The sequence below is a fragment of the Mus caroli genome, chromosome 8 (assembly GCF_900094665.2).
Source record: "Mus caroli chromosome 8, CAROLI_EIJ_v1.1, whole genome shotgun sequence".
Classification (NCBI taxonomy): Eukaryota; Metazoa; Chordata; class Mammalia; order Rodentia; family Muridae; genus Mus; species Mus caroli.
In genome coordinates this window covers 97,727,950-97,751,836 of record NC_034577.1, presented here as the reverse complement: position 1 = coordinate 97,751,836, position 23,887 = coordinate 97,727,950, and the positions used below count along the sequence as shown (strand labels likewise).

General features: G+C 48.5%; 1 protein-coding gene across 1 annotated transcript in view; it reads right to left on the bottom strand.

The window, feature by feature from the left end:
* The window catches only part of Cdh1 (cadherin 1), a 68,944-nt gene extending 46,603 nt beyond the window's left edge, over positions 1–22,341 (bottom strand). The window contains exons 1-2 of the mRNA XM_021170407.1: positions 22,155–22,341; positions 21,291–21,411 (exon numbers count right to left, since the gene is read on the bottom strand). Coding sequence (XP_021026066.1) covers positions 21,291–21,411; positions 22,155–22,202 — 169 coding nt within the window. The 5' untranslated portion in view covers positions 22,203–22,341. The remainder of the gene's footprint in view (positions 1–21,290; positions 21,412–22,154) is intronic.
* Positions 22,342–23,887: the final 1,546 nt, after the last annotated feature.

Below are 23,887 nucleotides of genomic sequence, written 5' to 3'. Positions count from 1 at the left end.
AAGATGCAAAAATGCTCCTCATGGAACTGTGTAGGTGGTGACACACATGACTGAAATCTCTGCCCTCTATTGTGCAATGTTGTCCACCCAAGCATTAGTTGGTTATCTAGTAAAGACAATTGCAAATGGGAAGTCTGGCACAGTAGAGTGGTGGGAACTACAATGAAGCAAGAGCTCTCTAGAGGAGCCAGGCACCCCACTAATGCCCAGCACACTGAAGCCCAGCAGGAGGCTGATCAAATTTCCCTCTTTATTTTGCCTGGCAGGAACAGAGGCAAATTTGTGGTCTGCTTTCTGCAGAGTTCTAAGCTATATGGCACTCACTTTGCCACTCAGCCGTCCTCCTCTTATCTTTATTTTCCCTTTGTTTTCCCCCTTGTGCCTGAGATAAGGATGTCAACAAATTCTTCACTGGAGCAGGTAAGCATGGAAGGAGGGAAGCAGCAAAGGAGCAAAGCTCTCAGTTTAGTCTTGAAAAGAGAGCATCGGCATCAGGACACAGGAAATTCCCACTGCTGGGAAAAATTCTAAATTTCTCACTTTTCCAGCACGCTGCTTGTTGTCTGATATCACTGTTCTATTGCTGAAGAGGCACGTGACTTAAGGAACTCATATCCAAAAAATGTTTAACTGGGAACTTGTCTAACAGTTTCAAAAGTTTGGCCCATTATCATCATGGTGGCTCAAATGGTGCTGGAGCAGTAGCTGAGAGCTACAACCTGATCCAAAGAGACAGACAGACAGACACACACACACTGGTCTTGACATGGGCTTTTGAAACCTCAAAGCCCACCTCCAGTGACATACTTCCCCCAACAAGGCCACACCCCTAATCCTTCTAATCCTTTCAAATGGTGCCACTCCCCAGTGAGTAAGCATTCCAGTGAATGAGCCTAATAGGGGCCATTCTCTGGTGTGGCTCATCAGGCTCTATCACAAGAGAATCAAATGGCCTTCCACAGTAATAGTATCTCAGAGATCTCCAGATCAGTACTGATGACCAGAGATAGAGGCCAAAGTTTCCGCAATGAGAAGGTTAGACCTGTGACCCCAGCACTCAGGACTTACAGTCAGAAGACCAGGTGCTAAAGGCCCTGGTGGCTAAAATAGTGAGTTTGGGGTCAACCCAAGCTACATGTGACCCCCTGTCAAGGAAAGATAAGAGACAGAGACACAAAGACAGAGACAGAGAGAACTAAAGTAAACCTGTCATTGGTTAACTTGTTACAAGCAAAACAAATAAATGTGAAAAACCCTCAGGCTCATGACTAATTGCCCTTTCTAAAATACCAGGCAAACAACTTGGCAGTGGTGGCCTTTAATTCTAAAACTCAGGAAACAGAAGCAGGCAAATCTTAAGTTTGAGGACAGTCTGGTCTATAGCATGAGTTCTAGGACAGCCGGGACAAAGAAAAACCTTCTCAAAACAATAAACAACCCCCCCACACACAAAGTACCAGGAATACATTTAAAATCAAATATCTGTAACGCATTATGTGTTCCCTAGACCTGCTATCAAACCCCCAAATCAATGAATCATAAACTAAATCAGCACACATACATACACACACACACACACCCATAGAAAAGCAAATTAACGCCCCATCTGTAGTAAAGAAAGTCCTGAAATTCTTGGCCCTGCCCAAAAGTGAAACTGTAGCTGTCTTATCTCCATGTTGGATCTGGTCTCTGCTCAGTTTGAGTTTCACACTGGCTTCTCCCAGGGCTTAGTTCACCGTAGATTTTTAACACTGGGCTGGGCAACTCACAAACTAGGGAGCTGTGTTTATGGATGGAACAGTCCAAGGTCAAGCGAGTTAATTTGTAGTCACCCACTGGTGTGGATTAATCAAGCCACTCTCCCAGGGAGAAGCAAAGGCAGACTGAAGGCTGGATGGACAGAGCCAGTGTCCCTTGGCCATCCAGCCTCTTCTCTAAGAACTCTGGAATTCTGTCACACATCTTACATAGCCTGCTTGCCTACTTAAATCTGTTCTTCAGAACACACGAATCTCAGCACCCGGGAAGCAAAGGCACAAGATCAGAACCAGCCAATCTATGTGACTTCCAGTCACTCAGAGCTCAAAAAGAAAAAAGAAGCGGGAGAAAGACAGGGAGGAGGAGGGTACAGTGTGCTGTCATTGTTGCCCTACATCTCTACCTGGAAGGACCCTGAGATTCATCCCCACTTTAGACCTGATTCTTCTTCAGGGGTGAATCAACACTTCTCAAGGAGAATTTATATCCCAGGGGGGTGGGGGGGGGAATGTGTGCCCATAAACAGATACAGGGGAATTCAGAGTTCAGTGTTATCCTTGGCTACATAGCACACTTGAAGCAAATGTGTGTGTGTGTGTGCTTGCTGTGTAATCATGAGGACTGGAGTTTAGTGCTGAACAGGGATGGAAACACCTCAGGAAGGGATAGGGAACCTCTGGGACAAGCTGAGAGCTCTGTACTCAATTGAGAGACCTCAATGAATGAGGGAGAATGCAGCTAGAGAAGGCTCCCAGTCTCAGGTTCAAGGACACACAGGCATGCATGCATGCATAGACATGTCTGAGAATAATACACATGCTCGAAGCACCGAAGACCACCTGATCTGATCCAAGGCAGACAGACACATTTACACATTGGCTCGCGCACACACACACACACACACACACACACCTTGTCTACACTCCTCACTCCCCAAGTCAAGAACCATCAGGAAGAGTTTCTAAATAAACCATCAAACCTTCAACTACCAACAGGTCTCTGGCCTCTGTTCTTTAAGATGGACAGGCCCGTCAGGGTCTGTGCTTTTGGGGCAAACAATGTCTCTCTATGTAGCCATGGCTGTTCTGGAACTCACAGAGATCTACCTGCTTCTGCCTCCTGAGTACTGGGATCAAAGGCCTGAGCCACCACATCCAGCGGGAGTCTACACTTTTAAGCTTTCTGGGTGAGGCACTCCCTAGCGTAGGCTTGAGAGCTTGCGTTCTGGTCCAGATGATCCTTATAGTTGGACCAAAAAGTCAGTCCAAAGCCCCAGTTCAAGAGGTAGAGAGGCAGGCAGACCGTTAGGAGTTTGAGGCTATCCTAGTCTACACAGTGAGTTCCAGACTGCCCAAGGCTAGTAAAGACCCTGTTGAAAGAAAAAGAAACAAAAGGGGAGAAAAAAGGAAGAGTCCTAGGATGTAGGAAACCTACCTAGCCTACAAGAGGCCCCATATCCACCCTCAGGGCTATAAAAATAAGTGAAGTTAAAATGCCCAGTCCTAGACAGACCTCATCCCAAATATTTAAGTCAGAGAGCCCCTAGGAATGGAATTTTCCTTAGTTACCACCTAGTGTAGAAGCACACGGAAGAGCCACAGGGGGTGGCGCACACCTGAAATCCCAACAGAGGCAGACAGATACAGATGTAAAGGCTAACCTGGAGTGTGGGGGGGCAGAGCTTAGTAGTTTAGCAGTAAAGTGTTTGCCTAGGAGACAGGTGGCTCTAGACTCATTCCCAGCACTGAAGAGACTCGCAGCTCATTCAAAGTAAAGGCTTTCCCCAGAATTCGGCGGAAAGCCCTTTAACAATTGCTGATTAACTACTCAGCATTTCTACAGACAAGAGGATTAGAGGCTGACTCCCTTTCCCCAGTCATCTGGCTCCTTAGAATCCCCTGTAGGTTCACCTCACCCTTCCACCCACTACCCTAGCCTGCCTTTCTAAACCTTAGTCTCCCTTTGGAAAGGGGCAGAAAGGACTGCAGCAATAAAGGAATTGGACGTGGGGACCCCAGCCCCGGTCTCATCTCGATCCTTTGTCTCCTCCGCATTGGACCTATTGATATATTCTGCATAACCTGCCTCTCCTCCTCCCCACCTGATGCCAGGAGGAACAGGTTGCCCACATTTTCACGGGGGACTCTGCAGACTCTCTGGGCTGGCGCAGGATGGGCTGTTGGGTACACTTAAGAGTGAACACAAGCCGAGCGGTGGTGGTGCATGCCTTTAATCCCAGCACTTGGGAGGCAGAGGCAGGTGGATTTCTGAGTTCAAGGCCAGCCTGGTCTACAAAGTGGGTTTCAGGATAGCCAGGGCTATACAGAGAAACCCTGTCTCAAAAAAACCAAAATAAATAAATAAATAAATATTACAAATAAATAAAGAGTGGCCAGAAAGAGGGCATCAGCCATGTGCACGTGTGTGCGCACACACACGCGCACACACACGATGGTTAGAACAAAACCGGGAAAAGAATCTGACTTTCCGATGTCCCTCAACAGAGGAATGGATACAGAAATTATGGTACATTTACACAATGGAGTACTACTCAGCTATTAAAAAGAATGAATTTATGAAATTCCTAGCCAAATGGATGGACCTGGAGGGCATCATCTTGAGTGAGGTAACACAATCACAAAGGAACTCACACAATATGTATTCACTGATAAGTGGATATTAGCCCAAAACTTAGGATACCCAAGATATAAGATACAATTTGCTAAACGCATGAAACTCAAGAAGAATGAAGACCAAAAGGTGGACAATATGCCCCTTCTTAGAATTGGGAACAAAACACCCATGGAAGGAGTTACAGAGACAAAGTTTCGAGCTGTGATGAAAGGATGGACCATCTAGAGACTGCCATATCCAGGGATCCATCCCATAATCAGCTTCTAAACGCTGACACCATTGCATACACTAGCAAGATTTTGCTGAAAGGACCCAAATATAGCTGTCTCTTGTGAGACTATGCCGGGGCCTAGCAAACACAGGAGTGGATGCTCACAGTCAGCTATTGGAGTATCACAGAGCTCCCAATGGAGAAGCTAGAGAAAGTACCCAAGGAGCTAAAGGGATCTGCAACCCTATAGTTGGAACAACATGATGAACTAACCAGTACCCCGGAGCTCTTGTCTCTAGCTGCATATGTATCGAAAGATGGCCTAGTCGGCCATCANTGGAAAGAGAGGCCCATTGGACTTGCAAACTTTATATGCCCCAATATAGGGGAATGCCAGGGCCAAACGAATGGGAATGGGTGGGTAGGGAAGTGGGGGGCGGTATGGGGGACTTTTGGGATAGCATTGGAAATGTAATTGAGGAAAATATGTAATAAAAAATATTAAAAATTAAAAAAAAAAAGAATCTGACTTTCCTGTAATGACCTCCCCTCCTGTCTCTGGGGTCCCTGAGGCCCAGTTCACACCTCTCCTAACTGCTTAGCCAGTACTTGAGACACCAGGTGCTACTCTAGGGAAACAGGAGAAGCCAGAGAACTTCTGCTCTTGGGAAGAAGCCAAGAGAATGGAGATCAGAGAAGGCTTCCTGGAGGAAGCATCCAATGAGCTGACCTAACAGGTCTAGCAGCTGGGCAGGAAGCCCAGCCAAGTAAGTACCTGCTGGAAAGGAAGACAGAATGTGCCAGCTGGTGGCAGGGAACCTAGCGGCACTATCAGGAATGTGAATCAGGGCCCCCACCCTGTGCCACCTGGATCAGAACCCAAAGGAGAACAAGGGCTCTGACCAGCTGGGAACCGGAGCAGTCAGAGGCTGGTGTCCAAACCATTAGCTATTAAGACCCTACTGCTTGTAATGGGGGTGGGGGTGGGGATCAGGCTAGAGGGGTCTAAGAGTCCTTGTCACAAAATGGTGCCAGGGCCTCTGTACAGTGCCACCTACCTCTGTGCTCCTCCTGTCTCCTGCTGCCCACCACCTACCTGACTCCACACACACTGCCCTTTGCTCAGAGGCTCCATCCTGGCTGTGCCCTTAAGGCTGCCCCCAGCCTCTGAGCTCTCCCCTACCACAGCTCTCCATCTTCAGGCCCAGAATGAATGAACAAACAAACAAGATGTCTGCTAAGCGAGGATGCTGCCATTTGCTGAGATGGGCTCCTAGAAGAATCTAGAAGCTGATGGAAGGGGAGGGCTGGGAGGGAGAAGGAAGTGTTGCGCAATCACTCAGGGCAGTCACAGAGCAGCCCCAGAGGTCGCACCAGGCCTGGTCTGACCATGCAAGCCTCTCCATGAGATAGGGAACAACACACCCTTCCTCCTCGGGGGTTTCCAGCTAGCCTGGGGCAAGGAGAGGGAAGAGGGCCTGCTGGCTACTCCAGCTTTCCAGGATTTCCCACCTCGATGGCATCCTAACAGGCCCCAGCCCTATTGCAGACAGTCTCTATGACCTGGGAAGGACAGTCAGGAACCAAGAACAAGCTTCCAACAGGAAGTTTGCTCACAGACCCCACCTCTCTCATGTGAGTCATCGTTCAAACATCCCATTGCTCTGGAATCTTGTGGGGGGGGTCACCCCCCTCCTTGGCTTACTGTGGCCCTCCCCTCTCAGCTAGCACAGAGACTGCCTCTTCCCTCTCTGCGCATGAGCAGAGCCTGCTGCACCCCCTGAGGCTCCGACAGCTGCTCCAGCCCACACAGGCCTGGCCCCACCTGCATTCTCAATGTGCCCATTGTCTGATAACTTGGCACCCCAGCACTTTCCACCACCTCAGATCCCTCTCCAGACCCCCTTGGGACATGGGGAGGCTTGTGACCAACATAAAACTCCCGGGAGGCCCTCACGGGGTGCAGTGGAGGAGTGTGTGATGGTCGGAAGTAGCAAAAGCACTTTTCCTATGGGAAGCTGTTCCCACAGACAAAACTGTTCAAGGCCTGTTGGGAAGGAAGCAGTTTTATATTCTTTTTTTTTTTAAGATTTGTTTATTTATTATATGTAAGTACACTTTAGCTTTCTTCAGACACTCTAGAAGAGGGAGTCAGATCTCGTTAAGGATGGTTGTGAGCCACCAAGTGGTTGCTGGGATTTGAACTCAGGACCTCTGGAAGAACAGTTGGGTGCTTTTACCTGCTGAGCCATCTCACCAGCCCCCGCAGTTTTATATTCTTATTCATGGAAAACTCCATTTAAAAGATGAAATGGGAAAAAAAAAAAAAAACACCAGCAAGTTGTCCACTAGAGTCACGTGGAGTTGGTTACAGAGGCCACTGATTCAGGGAGGGAGCTGGAGTCTATGGAAGTTTCCTTATCTCTGATCCATATTTAGATTTTGGTGGAGAGGTTCCCCTCCCAGTTTCAGACTTACAGAGTTTAAGGTTTGGAAAACATCTACAGAAGACAAAATAGTTGCTCATGTAAAGCGTCTGTGGTGGTGCGGCGAGCATGGTCTCTCCCCATTGTTGCCAGCTATGTAACTCCACGCCGCTCCCTCACCGTGTGCACCCTCCCCTCCATCACTACCGCTGTCCTACAACTGTCCTTGGCACTCACAGAGTTAACTGCCTCCACTCCCCCTCCCACTCCCACCGAAGTGATTACAAGAAAACTCCTAGGTAGTAATTTGGAAAAGAAAAGAAAAAAAAAATAGTGATTAAAAGGAGCCGCGAGAAAGCGGAAGCACTGCCCACTTCCACCTCCAGGTGACCAGATTTCAAGGGAGCACAAAGCGGGCAGTAAGTAATGCCCTCTGTTACAGGTTTCTTTAGCAGTTTGGAGCTTGAGGCTCCAAGTACCCAAAGGACCAGAGATAGAAACGGACTGCAAGGAGGCAGGGAGCGCTCAGGTTCCTTCCTGGGAGCTTGAAAGTGAACAACCTCAGGTGCGGCTGAGCACAGGGAGGGGGAATGTAGGCTGGGTTGAGAGTAGCTTTATCATGTAGATCTCGACTGGGGACCCTGGGATGGTAAGCAGCTTTTACAAGCTTCCACTATATATCATTTGGAAATGGAATTATCTCAAAGTCACACATCAACAGCTAGTTTAGTATTCAATGGAGGCATGCCATGAACACTGTAGCTATTGTTTGGTGAAAATGTTTCGAGTCTGGCTCTGATCCCTGGCCAGTTCTTCTGCATTCCCTGAACTTGCTAATTTATGTACAAACTAAAGAACTAGAGGGGGCTGGAGAGATGGCGCAGTGGTTAATGCAGAGAACTCCAGTTTGATTCCCAGCACTACCGGAGAAGGCTCGCAGCTAGGGAGGGGGGGTTGTCTCAGGGCCTCCTCGGGCATCTGTACTTGTGCACTTGGGTATTCCTATAGTTCAGGAGGATATGGGAAGAGGAGAACAAGGACGTTTCTAAATCAGACTCCTATCACCAGATCTACAGACAAAGCAGACTGCACCTGTAATGCCAGTGCTGCTGGGGACATGAGGATCATCTCAAGTTGGAGGCCAACTGGGTTACATCATCATTCTAAGGCCTGCCTGAGCTATAGAGACCCTCTCTCAAAAACAGCAACAACGCAACAACAAAAACCAAAACAAACCCCTCCATAGGCTTAAGCACCAGGCACTGAAAGCAGAGGTGAATGAATGTTAGGTCACTGGCTCCCTATCTCCTTTCACAGGTAAAGGGACAGACGGATAAGCAATTTACTGAGGTCCAATGGCAAGGAGGGTCCAGGCCACCCAAGCCCGCTCCTCCCTCCCTGCTGACTGTCCTTCTATGTTGCTGCTGTAATTTCACCAACTGAAGAAAGAGCAAGCACTCAGGAGTCATCTTGACATCTGCTGTTTAACCTGACACTTGGTGACCCGGTCCCTAGGGTGCCCCCCCCCCACCTTAAGACAGGATCTCATCTGAAAGGTATTTACTTCCCTCCCAGGTTTTAAGGACTCCTATTGTTCAAGCGAAAGGATTAGCAAGAGAAGAGGGGAAAGGGGAGAAGGCAGAACAGACTCCAGAAGAGAAACCAGCTGAGGCGGCCGAAGAGGAAATTTCAAAACCAAAGACTCCAATCTGAGCCCAGAGACCTGTGAGGTGCACCAAGGGTGTGAGTGAGCGCCTTCCTTCTTCACTGTGAGATAGTCTCCTAATGCTGCCCAGACTCACCCTAAACTTCCAGGCTAGATCCTTCTGCCTCAGTCTCCTCGATGGCTAGGGTAACAAACAGGTGGATGTAGACAGGGGGTCTCCTTTCAGATGTAGATTAGAAGTTCACTCCCTTTATTTTATGGGCTTTCTCCACGGGTTTAGTCAGGCCTGGGAGCTGGGTGGTCATGAAACTGGCTACCTGAACTTCACCAAGAAGCTACTAAACACCAGCCATGTCTGCAGAACTCCTGAGCAGGAAGCCAGGGAAAAGGGACAAATACACGTCGAGTGAGGGACCTTGGAACAATCAACCCTAAATGGAATACCTCTGCCAAATCCCTCACCTTGGGGGCCCCAGGGAGCCTAGCAAAGAGGAGACTGGAGGACATCAAGGAAACACAATTTGAACAATGCATGCATGAACTCAGAGACTGTGGCAGGACGCATAGGGTCTGCAGGGGTCTGCACCAAACGGGGGACATTAGAGCTGAGTAAAGTGGACACACGGCCCCACCCCTAACCCAGAAGCTATCTCGAACCACTTGCAAATGAAAAATTAGTTCTCTCTAAGTGTGTCTCCATGGAGAAACAAACCACTCAGTTTAAGGGCCCATGCCGGCCAACACAAAACAAACTCAACAGCAGCTTGGAAAGTTGTCCCATAATGTTGTGCCAGGACATTTGTTTCTAATCTTACAGGTCATTTACATATATTACGGCTTCCGGTTTTGTGTTTTTACTGACCTCCTGTTTGCATGTAAACTTGTGTGTCTCTGTGTCTGCGTCTCTTAAGCTTTCTCTTTAACTTTTTCCCTTTGTCTGTTCTGTCCTATTTCCAGTTTGCTTTCACCTTATTATTCCTTTCAGAGTCCTGTTTGCTAAGGAGAGAGACGGCTTGAAAGGGTGTAGATCCAGATGGGTGATGTCATGGTTGATTCACTCTTGAAAGAGAAACCTTCCCAGGTGAGACCTCTCTATGACTCAGGACCCTGCCCACCTGTTAATGTACCCAGGTATGTCCCACTCCTGACTCAGTGAGTGACGTTTTCTGATAGGAAAGCCACGACTTTCCCACAAACAGGTTGGTCAGCTTGTTCCCTTTTCAAACACTCCCACTCGGGCATTGTGAGAAACCTGTGGGGGAGGAGGTCTGCAATCTCAAGTCTTGCTGGTTTCCACATCAGCAACAGGTCACCAAGGGCAGCGCCCAAGAGGTTGTGACAGAAATGGACAATCTCCTCAGACTGCCATGAGAACACTGGGGAACCAGGCTAGAGCCATTTTCCTTAGGCAACAAGCCAAGAGGTGGGGTGGCTAGGAAAAGAGCATTCGATTCTGGTTTGAACCGGATACCCTTTGAAAGACGCCAGGGCTGTTCCCCGCCCTCAGGCTTGTTCAGTGAATGCTACCAATAAGTGCTTGAAAGCGTAGGAGGTCAGCACCCAGAGGACCCAATCTAACTTTATGCAAGGCCCAATGGGTTCCATGTTTTTAAACCCATACTGGGTTTAAACCTATGGCTGGTGGAGTCTACTTTTAACCCGAGCTCCAGAGGCAGAGGCAGGTGGATCTCTGAGTTCAAGGTCAGCCTGGTCTACAAAGTAAGTCCCAGGACAGCCAGGGCTACACAGAAAAATCCAATCTCAGAAAATAGAGGAGTTCCATAGAGACAGCGCCAGGGCAAGCGTGAGCTGGACGGGCACTGGGCGACTCTGTGCCTCAAGGAGGAAAATCAACTAAACATGGGCAAAGGAGATCCTAAGAAGCCGAGAGGCAAAATGTCCTCATATGAATTCTTTGTGCAAACCTGCCGGGAGGAGCACAAGAAGAAGCACCCGGATGCTTCTGTCAACTTCTCAGAATTCTCCAAGAAGTGCTCAGAGAGGTGGGAGACCATGTCTGCTAAAGAAAAGGGGAAATTTGAAGATATGGCAAAGGCTGACAAGGCATGGTCTACATAGCCAGTCTACAAAGGCTACATGATAAGACCTTGTCTCAAAAAGATGTAATGTCCTGTATTTTGATTTGGCACTTCTGTCCATGAATCAGAATGGTGCATCTTCCATATGGATGTAGAACTCCACTATCAATGGATATTGACTGGTCAACTGGATGGGTCTTAGACCCAAGAGCTGGTATCTGATGGGGGTAGCTTTGCATTTTTGTCTTTGAGCTTTCTACATCTCTCTTCTAGCTCCTTCCAAGATGCTCAGACCTGCCAAGAATTAGAAGGTCTTGAACAATTAATGGGCTGCAGGATGAAGGTTAAGAGGGCAGAGCTGAGAGAGCCTGCTTCAGGAATGCGCTGCCTGACAAGGGAAAGGCAAACGGGTGTCGGGTGTACCTTGAGATTTCCATCGGGTGCTTCCTTACACCGAGAAGTGTGAGGCCCAAGAGACTCATCTGACCTTTAGACTCTGGGCAGCAAAGTTCTTTGTAACAAGACAATTAGGTAAGGTTACACTGTAGCTGTGCAGGGCTCAGAGAAACCAGGGGGTGCCAAGAAGAAACACCGGGCCTGAGAACATAGCATCCCTTCCTCATGGGCTCACATGCTGAGAGCCCACTGTATCTCTGTTTGCTAGTTTGGTGTGTGTGTGGGGGGGGGGGGGGGGAGGCGGTACAGGGGGTATGGTGCACCTCTGGAAGCCACAGGATAAATGGGTTCTGGAAAAATAAAACTCAGGATGCCAAGAGGTACAACATTTACATTTACTCTGAGCCATGTCACCGGACCCCATTTTATCTTAGAAAAAAACAAAACCCACAGCACAGCTTCTAAAAAGAACTGTACAGAGCCATATTTACCTTCTGGACCTCTCACTCCTCCATTCACTCATACAACAGATGAGGTCTAAGAACTTGTTACGGCCTGAAGTACAGCTCAAGAACCAACAAACACAGAACACCCTAACCTCCTCAAATTGATGTTTTTATGGAAGACGACTATGAACTGAGGAAATACACAAACCACATGACAGGTTCAATGGTGGAAAATACCAGAAAGGCTGGGATGTGGATCAGCAATAAATAGGGTACTTGCATAGCCTGCATAAGGCCCCGGTGTCTCATCCCTACCAAAACCACCCAAAAAACGGGGAGGTGGGGGGGCTACAGAAAAATAAAGCAAAAAGAGAAGGTCCTCATTGCACAGGCAACATCTTAGCAAAGCTTTGAAGGACACGGGTGAGTGGTACAGACATCACAAACAAGTAATACATAGAGTGTGATTGTACACACCTGAGATGCTACTACTCCGGGACAGGAGTATTAAGAGTTCAAAACCAGCCTCAGCCTGAGCTGCCATGGTATTCTGAGTACAATCAGGAAGCAAAGCATCTGAAGAAGTACATGTGGGGAGTGGGGCGGCGGACCCAGAGCCTTGGAAGTCATGGGCAGGATTTTTATTCAGTGTCAAACAGGGAATCCCAGGCAACTTTAAACAGGATGAGTACTTCCTAACTTAATTTTTTAAGGAAATTATCACTCTGGCCAGGCATAGTAGCACATCCCTTTAATCTCAGAACTTGAGAGGCAGAGGCAAGTGGATAAATATGCCTGAGTTTGAAGCCAGCCACATCTACATAGTGAGTTCCAGGCCCAAGGCTACATAATGAGACCCTGTCTCGTTAAAACACACACACAGACACACACACACTGACCACTGGACGGAGCAAAGGTGATGTGGGGAGAGAAGGGAAGGAACAGGGAGGAAACCCCAAAAAAAGCTGCTGCAGGATCTCCTTTGGAAACAGATGGCTCTGCATGCCAAACCACAGGAACAGGTGTTAGTTTAGTCTTGAACTTGTCCAGGTAAAATAAATCCGAAACACTTTCGGCTTCTTACAAGCTCTCCTAATTACAAAGCTAAGTAATTATTATCTAGGACGAGGCCAATTATCCCACAGGGGCCGGTGCTGGTCCCCATTTATGAGCTGGCTCATGGGGAACAGGTTCATCTTCAGGCACACCAACCACATCAGGTCCTCGTGGTAGCATCTAAGCATCATGCCCTCCCCGCCGTTCACATCTCCCACGTCTGTCTGCCTTATGTGCCCTAAGCAAGTCCTAGTTGGAACTCACTTGTTAGAGGTGTGGATGGGTTTCCTTCCCACCTCTCCATGCCTGAACGAAGATCTCCCCTCCCCACCTCACCCCCCAACAGGACCCAGAAAACTGAAAAAGACAGGCCTGTTTGGATAGCATGTATCTGATGTATGTGAAGGTCAAGAGGCTGAGTCTCAGGCCCACCATCTCACGTACTAGGCGGTGGGCTGATGCAGGAGGCTGCAGAGTAAGCTCAAAACCAGCCTGGGTAGCAGTGAGACCCTGTCTCGAATTAAGTTTTTAAAAAGCAAGAGGATGGAGATGTATCTCAAGGGTAGAGGGCCTGCCTAGGAGTTAGGGTCCTCTGCATAGCAATAAAGAAGGGAAAGGCTGTGAAAGGCAAAGGGGGGAGGGGGGCCCTCTCAAAGGCAAATAACTGCATTTTTTTTTTTTTTTTTTGGTTTTTCGAGACAGGGTTTCTCTGTGTAGCCCTGGCTGTCCTGGCACTCACTTTGTAGACCAGGCTGGCCTCAGAAACTCAGAAATCCACCTGCCTCTGCCTCCCGAGTGCTGGGATTAAAGGCGTGCGCCACCACGCCCGGCCAAATAACTGAATTTTAACACCACAAAAATCAATGAGATTGAGGCACAGAAATGTCTTTCCAGACAGGAGGAGGGATGTCTTTCCTAGCCTCAGGAAAGGAAGTGGGCTCCATGGGACAGCCTTGAGTCTGGTAACAGGCAGAGGAGAACTGGGCAAGATTCCTCTTTCTGCTTTTCCTCACTGCTAGGAATCAAAGTCAGGGCCTCACACTCATTAGGTTTCACCTGACCACAGAGCCACACCCCATGACTATCTCTACCTTTTCCACAGAAGATCTTGAGAAGGCTACCCAAGAGAAATCTAAATCTGTTCAGGGGAAGCTCTGGGTGAGGAGTCAGGGTGAAGAGGAAATCTCAGTGCCAGCCATAAGTAAACATTTGTTCATTCTGAGTTCGAGGCCAGCCAGGTCTACCTAGCAAGTTCCAGGACACAGAGAAACTCTGTCTGGAAAACCCGGGAGGTGGGATGGGGGGAACAGAAAGAGAAAACCCTCACCAGTGGATAAAAAGGCCCAAGGGCCTGGGGCAGACTTTCCTTTACTGTGCCTGGCCACATCCTCTTACAAAGGCCCAGCAGGTAAAACTGATCGTGCCTGTTGTGCTGGCCCCTCTTCCCAAATACCTTGCAGAAGTCTCAGTAAGCAGAGATGTTTCTGAGCCTCCCTGAGAACAGAGGCTGGATCTCTGATGCACTGGCTACATTTCCGGGTCCCCTAGCACCATGGACCATGGGTGCTCTTGGATCTTGGGCCTCAGGGTAGATAGCCAGATGCCTACACCCTGGCTGGCACCAGGTGTTTACTAGTCAAACACCTGTGACCTAACTCCTGGTCTGTCAGGAAAATGAATGTTGTGTCCATCCGTGTGGTAGGTACCGTGGCCCTTTAAAATCCTAGCGCTTGGGAGGCAGAGGCAGGCGGATCTTTTTTAGTTTGAGGTTCAGTAAATTGGGGGAGGGAGGTTAATCTGTATTTGTGAATGGCACCAGATGACTCAATTCTTGTCCATGGGGGGTGAACCGGTCTCAGAAAGTGGGTCAGAGAGCATTTTGCAATGGGTCAACAAATGGGTATCCTTAAGCATGTGTATTATGAAATAGTTCTAGAAAAACTGAGGGTTTGGGGAGCAACAAACTTGAGGCCATCCTGAATTCCCAACCCCCAGCTACTCTGGGGCCCTATACTTCCAGTCCAGTTTGAAACCTTTCTAAGGTACAGCAAACCCACTCCCAGCATTGTAAGGAAGAAAACACCATTGGACTTCCTTCTCTAACAAAGGCAAGCTCCTGGTCAACCGTTTGCAAAGCAGTGTTTGCTTAGTACAGAAGCCGGGGGAATGAGGAAACTGGTTTGACTGGTTTGCTGGGCGGGAGAGAGCTTAGGGGAACTTTCAACCAACTTTAGAACCAAGGGTATATGGAGAGGGAAAGGCTTCTACCGCTGGCCCGCAGGGGGTCCTATGCACTCTACAGTATTCACTGAGCATTTGGTACACGCCCCTAGGATACGTATGCATATGATTATATCCATTTTGGAGATGGGGATACTAAGGCTTAGAGAAGACAGGCCTGGCAAGAGTCCCAGCTAGGGGCTCTTGGGTGGTGCACACTGGTTATTCCAACACTTAGGAGGTATAAGTGAGAGGACCCAGACATTCTAAGCCACATGATGAGTTCCAAGCCAGCTCATAAGAGCATAGAGTGGTGAATCCCTGTATATCAACACCCAGGCAGGAGGCAGGCGGATCTCTGACCAACCTAGGGAGCTCTGGGCCAGCCAAGGCTACCCAGTGAGTCTCAAAAAATAAAGACAGAAGAAAAAAAATCACTAAAAAAGACTAATCGTTTATTTCTAGATCCGGGTTTGATGCGTCCCTTCTGTGGCCTCAGAAGCTCTGAAGAGAGAAGGAGGAGACTCAGGCCAGGCTCAGCTTCCAGGGAGACTGCTAGGCAGAGCCCTCACAAGTACAATCAGAGAATCCAGCAGACCTACTGTGCCCTGCTCACTTTCCTGGGCCGGGGCTGCTCTGGGGACACAGAATGGAGCCTGAAAGGCAGCAAAGATTGATTCATGCATCCATTCATTTGTTCAAAACAAGACTTGCAGGCCTACTGGGTGCCTAAGAAATTACTTTTCTTTTCTTCTGTTTCCTCCTCCTCCTCTTACTAAAACAAGGTTGAGACCATGTTTAGTATGTAGCCCTAGATAGCCTGAACCCCACTACAGAATCAGATTGTCCTTATTAACCTTCTAACAATCCTCCTGCCTTATATTTCACCATGATAAACATTTTTTAAAAGCCCCCCCCCCCCAAAAAAGGGCAGGGTTCCACAGGCAGCCCAGGCTAGCCTCACACTTGAGATCCTTCTGCCTCAGCCTTTGAAGCCCTGGAATACAGGTGTGGACCATCACACCTGGCTTTATTTAGTGATTCTCGGTAAATTTCTGAAGCAACGTAAGAGACTGGAAGCAGAAAAAAAGACCGAAGACTGACCTCAACCGACAGGACTGTTTATTTCAAACGGTGCAGGACAGACACTCTCCCGTAGGGGAGGGGTGTCTGTGAAAGGCGAAGGGGTACTTGAGGCTTATATAGGTGGTTTTGGGGAATACAACTGCTAAGGTTCTTTACAGCCGACAGTTTCTCCTTCCTGGAGTTATTTATCCAGACAAGGCTGATTTATCTTTACAAACGGTCTTGCCCTGGCTATCACGATGTGGGTCATAGAGGCAATAGCAGTGATGAGGGAGGGGACCAGAGTTTCACTATAGGACTTTGGTCAGGGTGTGGAAGAGTTCAAGACTTTTTTTCCTTTAATCTTCCTTTGAAACAGGGTTTCACAATATAGGCCTACAGAGCCTGCAATTTCCTATGTAGACCAGGCTGCCCTTGAACTCTGCCTTCTGGGTGCTATGATTAAGTGCCTGAACCACCAGACTTGGCTTTAAAAACCAAACAAAACATAACAGGAGCAAAACAAACAAACAAACATTACTTAAGTGTACACTCACATATAAGTATGGAGGTTAGAGAATAACCCTTGGAAGTTCTTTCTTTCCTACCACCTGGATCCTGTGGACCAAATTCAGGTCTTCAGCCTCGATGGCAGGTGCCTTTCCCCACAGATTTTTTTTTTTTTTTTTTTGGACAGGATTTCTCTGTGGAGCCCTGATGACTGTCCTTGAACTCAGAGGTCTGCCAGGCTCTGTCTCCAAGGTGCACCGCCACACCCAACTCACTGGCCCTACTTATGCCTGCATTCTTTACATTCATGCATTCCACCCCCCTCCCATATTTATGTTCAGCCAAATACGCTTTACTCACTGCTTTAGCCCCAGAGTCTAGCCTACTCTGCACATACTCCAGCGAGCACGGGGTGTTTATGAATCAAATATGCATTGATGCTATAAATAGCACAGCAAATATATATGATTTTTTCCATACTCAACAAATGGGTAAACTGAGTCTCGCAGTAGTAAACTGACTTATTTATGTAAAGACACATTGGTAGCAGATACACTGAAGTTCAACCTGAGCCTTTCTATACTTTCTCAATGACCTGCTATACTGACTTCATTCTTCTCCTTGGAAAACTTTATGCCCTGAAAAGAGATCAGGGTGAGGCAGAATAACACAGCTGAGTCTGGACTATGAGGGGTGTCTCTTGCTGATTTTAGGGGTTTGGCAGCTTCTGGGAGATTTCAAGAGCTGATTGTCTCCACACCTGGCTTATCTAGCGCTGCTCTTGGAAGGGAATGTGTAACAGATACCAAGGTGAGCATTTCAGCCAATAAAAGGCCCCAGAGAGTAAACCGGGATTTCCATATCCACCTGGCAGAGAGGGCCGGGCTGGAGCTGAGGCAGCTTTCCTTAAATGGCCTGGCTTAGCCTGTGACCTCACCACCTACACTCCTAGGGAGACACAAAGGCCAGGACAGAATGGCAGCCACTAGTCTCCTTCCTGGGATGGCCCACATGAGCCCTAGTCACTGGCATGAGTAATTACAGAAAGCTCAGGAAGCCGGGGGTGGGAAGTGGGTATCTGACGGTGTAAGGTGATCCTACAGCAGGCTTCCATGTTTGCTCTTCTCACTGTCCAAGGCGGCTTTCAGCACATCCTTCAGGACGGAGAAGAAATGGGTGTATTTAGTCCACACAGGTGGCTGCCTGGGAACTAGGTCAATCCATCAAATAACCAAAGCCCAGGCCCAAAAACCAGGCCCGTTTGTCCTACAGACATTCTAAAGCTGTGGAAGCCATCAATTAAAGGATTTACCAGCACCCCACATGGATGTAACTTTGTGTATTAATCCTGTAGCTCTGAAAGGCAAAGGCTAGTAGTCCAGATCCCTGAAAGATTGTGCTTTAAAAATTAAAATAATAATAATAATAATAATAATAATAATCAACAACTCTAAGGAAACAACTTAAACTGGACTTGGTGATTGTTGTTGGGAATCCCAGCCCTCAGGAAGCTGAGGCAGGAAGATCACCATGAATTCAAGGCTAATCTGCGCTACACTGAGTGAGTTCCACACTAGCCTGGGTTAGAGTGCTTCACTCTGCCGCACATAAACTAAAATTAGAACAGGACAGAGATTAGCCCCTGAAAAAGAATGACACACAAACATGCATATTAAATAAAAGTAAAAACAAAAACAAACAAAAAACAGTGAATCAGCTTTAAAACAAGCAAGAACCAGCATAGTGGTACACACTTGTATCCTAGCCCCAGGAAAGTGGGAGCAGAAAGATCACAAATTCAGTCATCCTCTACTACATAGAGGGTTGCAGAACAGCCTGAGCTACCTAGGACCCTGTCTCAAAAAAACAAAAACAAGAAATAGAAACCGAAGAGCCACAGCTGGTGTGTCTGCCCAGCACTCAGGAAGCAGAAAGATCTCTGTGAAATCAAGGGCAGCCTGGTCTACAATAGTGAAGTCCAAGCCAGCTAAGGCTACATAGTGAGATCCTATCTCAAAAACAAACAACAAAAACCAAAAACAGAACAAATAAACAAATCAACCTAACTAAAGGATATGCTTGGATAGTGGAGGGGTTTGGGTTTTCAGTTTTTAAGATTCTGCATTTTAGAAGCCAGAGATTCTACAGGCAAGCTTACAGGGCATCGGGACGATACTAACAGCTCATCAAAGCCTGTTTGTGACCTTTAAGCCACCTGTGTCAGATTCTCAGAAGCCTGCATAGTGGAACCTGGAGCCAAGGCCACAATCCTCGGTTTCCCCAGAAGGTCCAAAGAGTGTCCCCACCTTCCTAAATGAAGGCAATTCATTTTCAATTTTCTGGGGTGCAGTGTGTAATTTCTGGAAAGATACCTCTGATCTAGCGCAATCCCACACTCCACTGGTGCAATTAGACCCCGGGTGAGCAGTGGTGGAGTCTCAGACTTAAAGGGAACTGGAACCCGCCGCGGGAAGCAAGGAAGCTGGATGCTGTGTGGAGGGTGCTTCTCCCACCTAAACCACCGGAGGGGGCGAGGCTCTCTACCTCCGACTGGGTGTGCTCTCAGCGGGGTGAAGTGGCTCTCTGCCTTGGGGGGGGGGATGCTCTCAGCGGGGGCTCTCTACCTCCCGCAGAGCATGCTCTATCTCCTTCTATGCCAGCCACTCTCAGCTCCCCCTACATTAAGACCTCTGTCCTCAGTCTATTTCACAATGGCCTGTTTTCCCCAAACGCATACACATATCCCTTCCTTCCTTCTTTCCACCCTTCTCTCTCTCTTTCCTTCCTCTTTTTCCTTTTTTTTTTTTTTTTTTTAAGGTCTCATTTCACTCTGTAGCCCAGGTTAGTCTGTAACCCACTACTTAGACCAGGCTGACCTCAAACCTACAACTATTAGCAACCCCCTTGCCTCAGCCTCCCAAGGGCTGATCACGAGTGGGAACCACCACAGCGGCAGCTCACACACTTCACCTCCAGGAGTGCAGGTCACAGGTGTGACCACTGAAGGGGCAGCTCACACACTCCCCTCTCTTTTGTTTTGTTTTCATCCCCACTCTCTTTGAGAGAAAAGGAAACCAAAAAGAGGAGGACCAGTCGCAGATGCTTCAGGCTCCTGATTTCCTTGAGGACAGGAATGGCGTCCACCCTCCAGAAGTTCTCATTTTTACCTTAGGTAAATGACTCACTCGCCTCACGGGGCGTGAGTGAACAGGTGGTACTATCAGTTTTTAAGCGATCTTGTCACTGATACGCAGTGGTGTGAGTGACCAGACACTAGCACTTAGAGGTGTAAATTAAAGCCGGGTCAGCGTCAAGGTGACCCTGGAATCCCAGCACTGGAATCTGAAGCAGGAAAATCAAATTGTGAATTTCTGACCAGCCCATGTCACACAGGGACAAACAAATCGACCCAACCAACACACTGGTGGTTAGGTGCCTGGCTAACATGTAACAACAGGCTGTAGGTCTCATCCTTAGCACTGCTATCAAAGACTGCCCTAACTCAGGCTCACATACGCATCAGCAAGCCACCAGGACTTGCACTGGGATCCCTAATATATAAGCATTCCTGTTTCCAAGCCCACCAAGCTCAACCCTGAGTGACACGACGTCTACTTATTTATTCTCAGACACTCACTGCGGTCCTTGGAAACATCCTAGAACACTCATGCCTCACTAGCCCATCCCAACGTGCCACTGAAGGCAGGCCGGACGCTCCCTGCTCTCAGCAACCTTACCAGAGGCTGGGATTCGTCCTTGGGCAAGAATCACGTGGAGACTGGCTGAAGGATCCCTGACCTTTCCAACCTCAGGGCCACAGGGTTGCAGCCTTTCTGGACCCAAAGAAAGCTCCACAAAACCAATCAGGTCTCAGAAAAGCAAGTAAGACCAACCAGTCGGGCCGCTATTTCTCTGTAAAGTGCACCACCAAACCTGGACCCAACTTCCAAAGCTCACAGCAAACTTTTAGACACCATCATGAGTGCTGTAGATTTTTCAGGTGGTTTATGGCTGGAAGAACAACCTCAGTCAAACTATTCCCAGAAAGAGATTGTGTGTGACTTCTCCTTTTAAAATTATTGTTTTTTTTGTTTATCATACTTTTGGGATCAACTAAAATCATGAGGGGGGAGGTCATTTTGGTGCAAAAGAATTACCTGGAAACTAGGGAAAATAGTTAAAAAAGAAACAACATCAACAAAAACCTGGTCCTCTTGCCTTGCTCCCAGCCATTCCCTACAGTTATACAAAGAAAATTCTAGATTATCACAATAAGACCTCAATATATATTGAGTGTTTGAATGCATGAGTCAGAGCTACCTTTTCTTTTTTTTCTTAAAGAAAACAAAAAACAATAAATAAAAAAACCCTATTCCTTGGGAAAGCAACACCTGTATCGAGTATTTTTATCCTTATGAACAAAAACCACAAGTCATTATGAACCGGATCCTCAGTGACTGTACCTAAATAGTGGGAGTCAAATCCCGGTTCAAATGCCTGCCCTGCTGACCCTGTGAAGTCACTCTATGAGCCTCCAATTGCTCATCATTAAATGGGACTGCAGTCCAACTGGCTCTACCCAGCAGGTTTGGCGGTCTGAAATGATAGACCGGCTCCAGTAATCAGTTGGAGGAATACCGATGACCTCTAAATACCCTTGGCCCATTTCTGCCCCGTATAAATAGCAGAGCCAGACATATCTACCTTGATCAACCACAATCGATAAATAAGACTCCCAAATCTGCCGTAAATTCCAAGGGAGAGTTTTGCCCATTCCACCCTACCAGCATGGTAGCACAACTTCTTGGCGCCTTCCCTACCCGACCCCACTCGGCGGAGTAACACCATCGGAGTTTCCCTTACCTCTGCCCAGGACGTGGCCTCTCTCCAGGTGCCTCTCCGGCACCAGGAAGGTGTAGACCTCAGAACTGAAGCCGGGACTGCAGGACTCAGGCTCCGGCTCCTGGCAAAGCCATGAGGAGACCTGGGATGGAGGAAAAGTAAGCAAACTGGTGACTTGAGGGGGTTCCCAGCAGCCCACACCGAAACCAAGAGTAACCCTTCCCTCGCCTCGGGAGCCAGGATTAGTGGGAGGACCCCCCTCGGGGCACACAGGGACGCTATCCGCTCATCCCGAAACCAGCCGGCAAGCTCCAAGAGCCTTTGGGGGAGGGGACATCTGGGGCCACCACCTGGCAACCCAGTCCACCTTCCTCTCCTAGCCCCATTTGCATCTCACTGGAGACGCCTAGACTCTTCCGGACACCACTTTCCTTCGACCGCGAACGGTCTCAACGCACACCCTCAGATTCCTCTCTGGTACCCCAATCTACGGTCCCTCCCTAACAGGACAGGTGCTTTTATAATACTAAAATCCCTTCCCTTATCTCGGATCGTCCGCGCTACTTCAGGCCCCCACCTTCTACAGGCAGGCCCCCATCCTGCTCCACGCCTCCTCTGTCTCAAACAGGGACCCTGCTCAACCCGGGGTCCCGGGAGCCGGCAGCGTGGCGCGCCCCCACCTGGGAACCTGCGCCAGAGGCGACCACTCCGCGCCCGTCTGGACCTCCCTCCCACTCCACCGCACTCAGTCCCGCACCGCGCAGCGCCCAGGGCAATCTGGCCCTCCGGATCCCAACTTTCTTGGAAGAAGGGAAGCGGGACCGCAGCCGGCAGAAAAACACAGCGAAGCGGGTCATGGGGCCCGAGTCAGGACCCTCCACATACCTGCAGCAGGAGCAGGAGCGCGGAAAAGCTGCGGCACCGGGCTCCCATGGCTGGCCGGGCAGACGCCGAGCAAACACTGAGCTCGGGTGCGGTCGGGCAGGGCCGGGTTAGGCCGGGCAGGAGTCTAGCAGAAGTTCTTGGGAACTCAGTAGCGCGCCGCGGCTCCCACACCAGTGAGCAGCGCAGAGGCTGCGGCCGCCAGGTGAGCCCGCAGGCACCGCCCCCGGCGCCGCTGATTGGCTGGGGACGCACCTGCAGGTGGCAGCGAAGGAACCACAGGGCCCTCAACTTCCTCCGCCCCTGTCTGTAGTTGGTGGCATGGGGCCAGCCTTAGGAGACTTCCCAGCTTCCTATTCCAGGGTCGTTCTAATCCTAGCCTAGCTGTGCTAGGCTCCCAACGGAGACATGGAGTTACAAAGGACTTTACTCTTTATGAGGTTTCTGTTTTGTTTCTTATGTTTTTATTTTGTTTGGTTGGATGAGTTTGTTTGCTTTGGTTTACATTGTCTTAGGGATTTAAAATGACATTTTAACGTGGAGGGGGGTGCGGGGTGCGCGCAAACGCACGTGCCACAGACTGATTGTGGAGATAAGATGACAGCCTGCAAGAGTCAATTCTCTTCTTCCACCAAGAGGGTCTTGGGATTGCATTGCCAACATCGGCCTTTACTGACTGATCTGTTTCTCCGGCGGTTTTATTTTGTTTGGTAGCTTTTTTTGTTTGTTTTCCAGGGTCTGGAATTGTCTTAGCCTCAGCCATCCTCCTGTTTCAGTCTCTCGAATGCTGGGATTGCACAAGTGGGGTACCAGACCAGGCTAATCTAATTTTCTAACACCTGACCGGCTCCCTTTTGAGACATAGCCTTGCTATGTAGCCCAGCATGGCTTTAAACTCACCATTGTTCAGACTCAGCCTTCTCACTTCTGGGATGGAGGTACAGGTACCCACTACCTTCCTGCCCGGCTAAAATCTGTTCTCTTAACATCAGTTCTCAGGACTAAGTAACCCAGACTGGCTTTAACCTTGGGACCCCCACACAGCAGCATCCTATGCATCCCACATCCGTCAGTTTTTTTGTTTGTTTGTTTTGTTGTTGTTGCTTTTTATTTTAAATTTTTTTACTTACATTGGGGTTCTCCCTCCATGTATGTCTATGTGAGGGTATCAGATCTCCTAGAACTGGAATTACAGACAGCTGTAACTACCATGTGGTTGCTGGGATTTGAACCTGAGTCCTTTGGAAGCAGCCAGTGCTCTCAACCACTGAGCCATCTCTCCAGCCGTCATCAGTTGTTTTGTTGGTTTTTTTTTTTTTTAAATAATTTATTTTGTTTATCTGCATTGGTGTGAGGATGTCAGGTCCCCTGGAACTGGAATTACAGCCAGTTGTGAAATGCCATGGGGGTGCTGGGATTTGAACCCCGTTCCTTTCGAAAGGCAGTCAATGCTCTCAACCACTGAGCCATCTCTCCAGCCCTCTCCCATCTGAGCTGGAAGAGATGTTACTCAAATCTGTTATTTACCTACAACTTGATATCATGCAGCAAGTCAATGAGAGATGTCTCTTAAATCTGTTACCTACCTACAACTTGCTATCGTGTAGCAAGTCAACATGTTAAAGGAGGAAAGACCAGAACTCAAGCTCTCCTGTTCCAGAGATTGAGACTTTTAATGCCATAGTCATGGCATAGCCACCTGCACCTGAGAATTCTGTCCCTGGTACATAATTTTA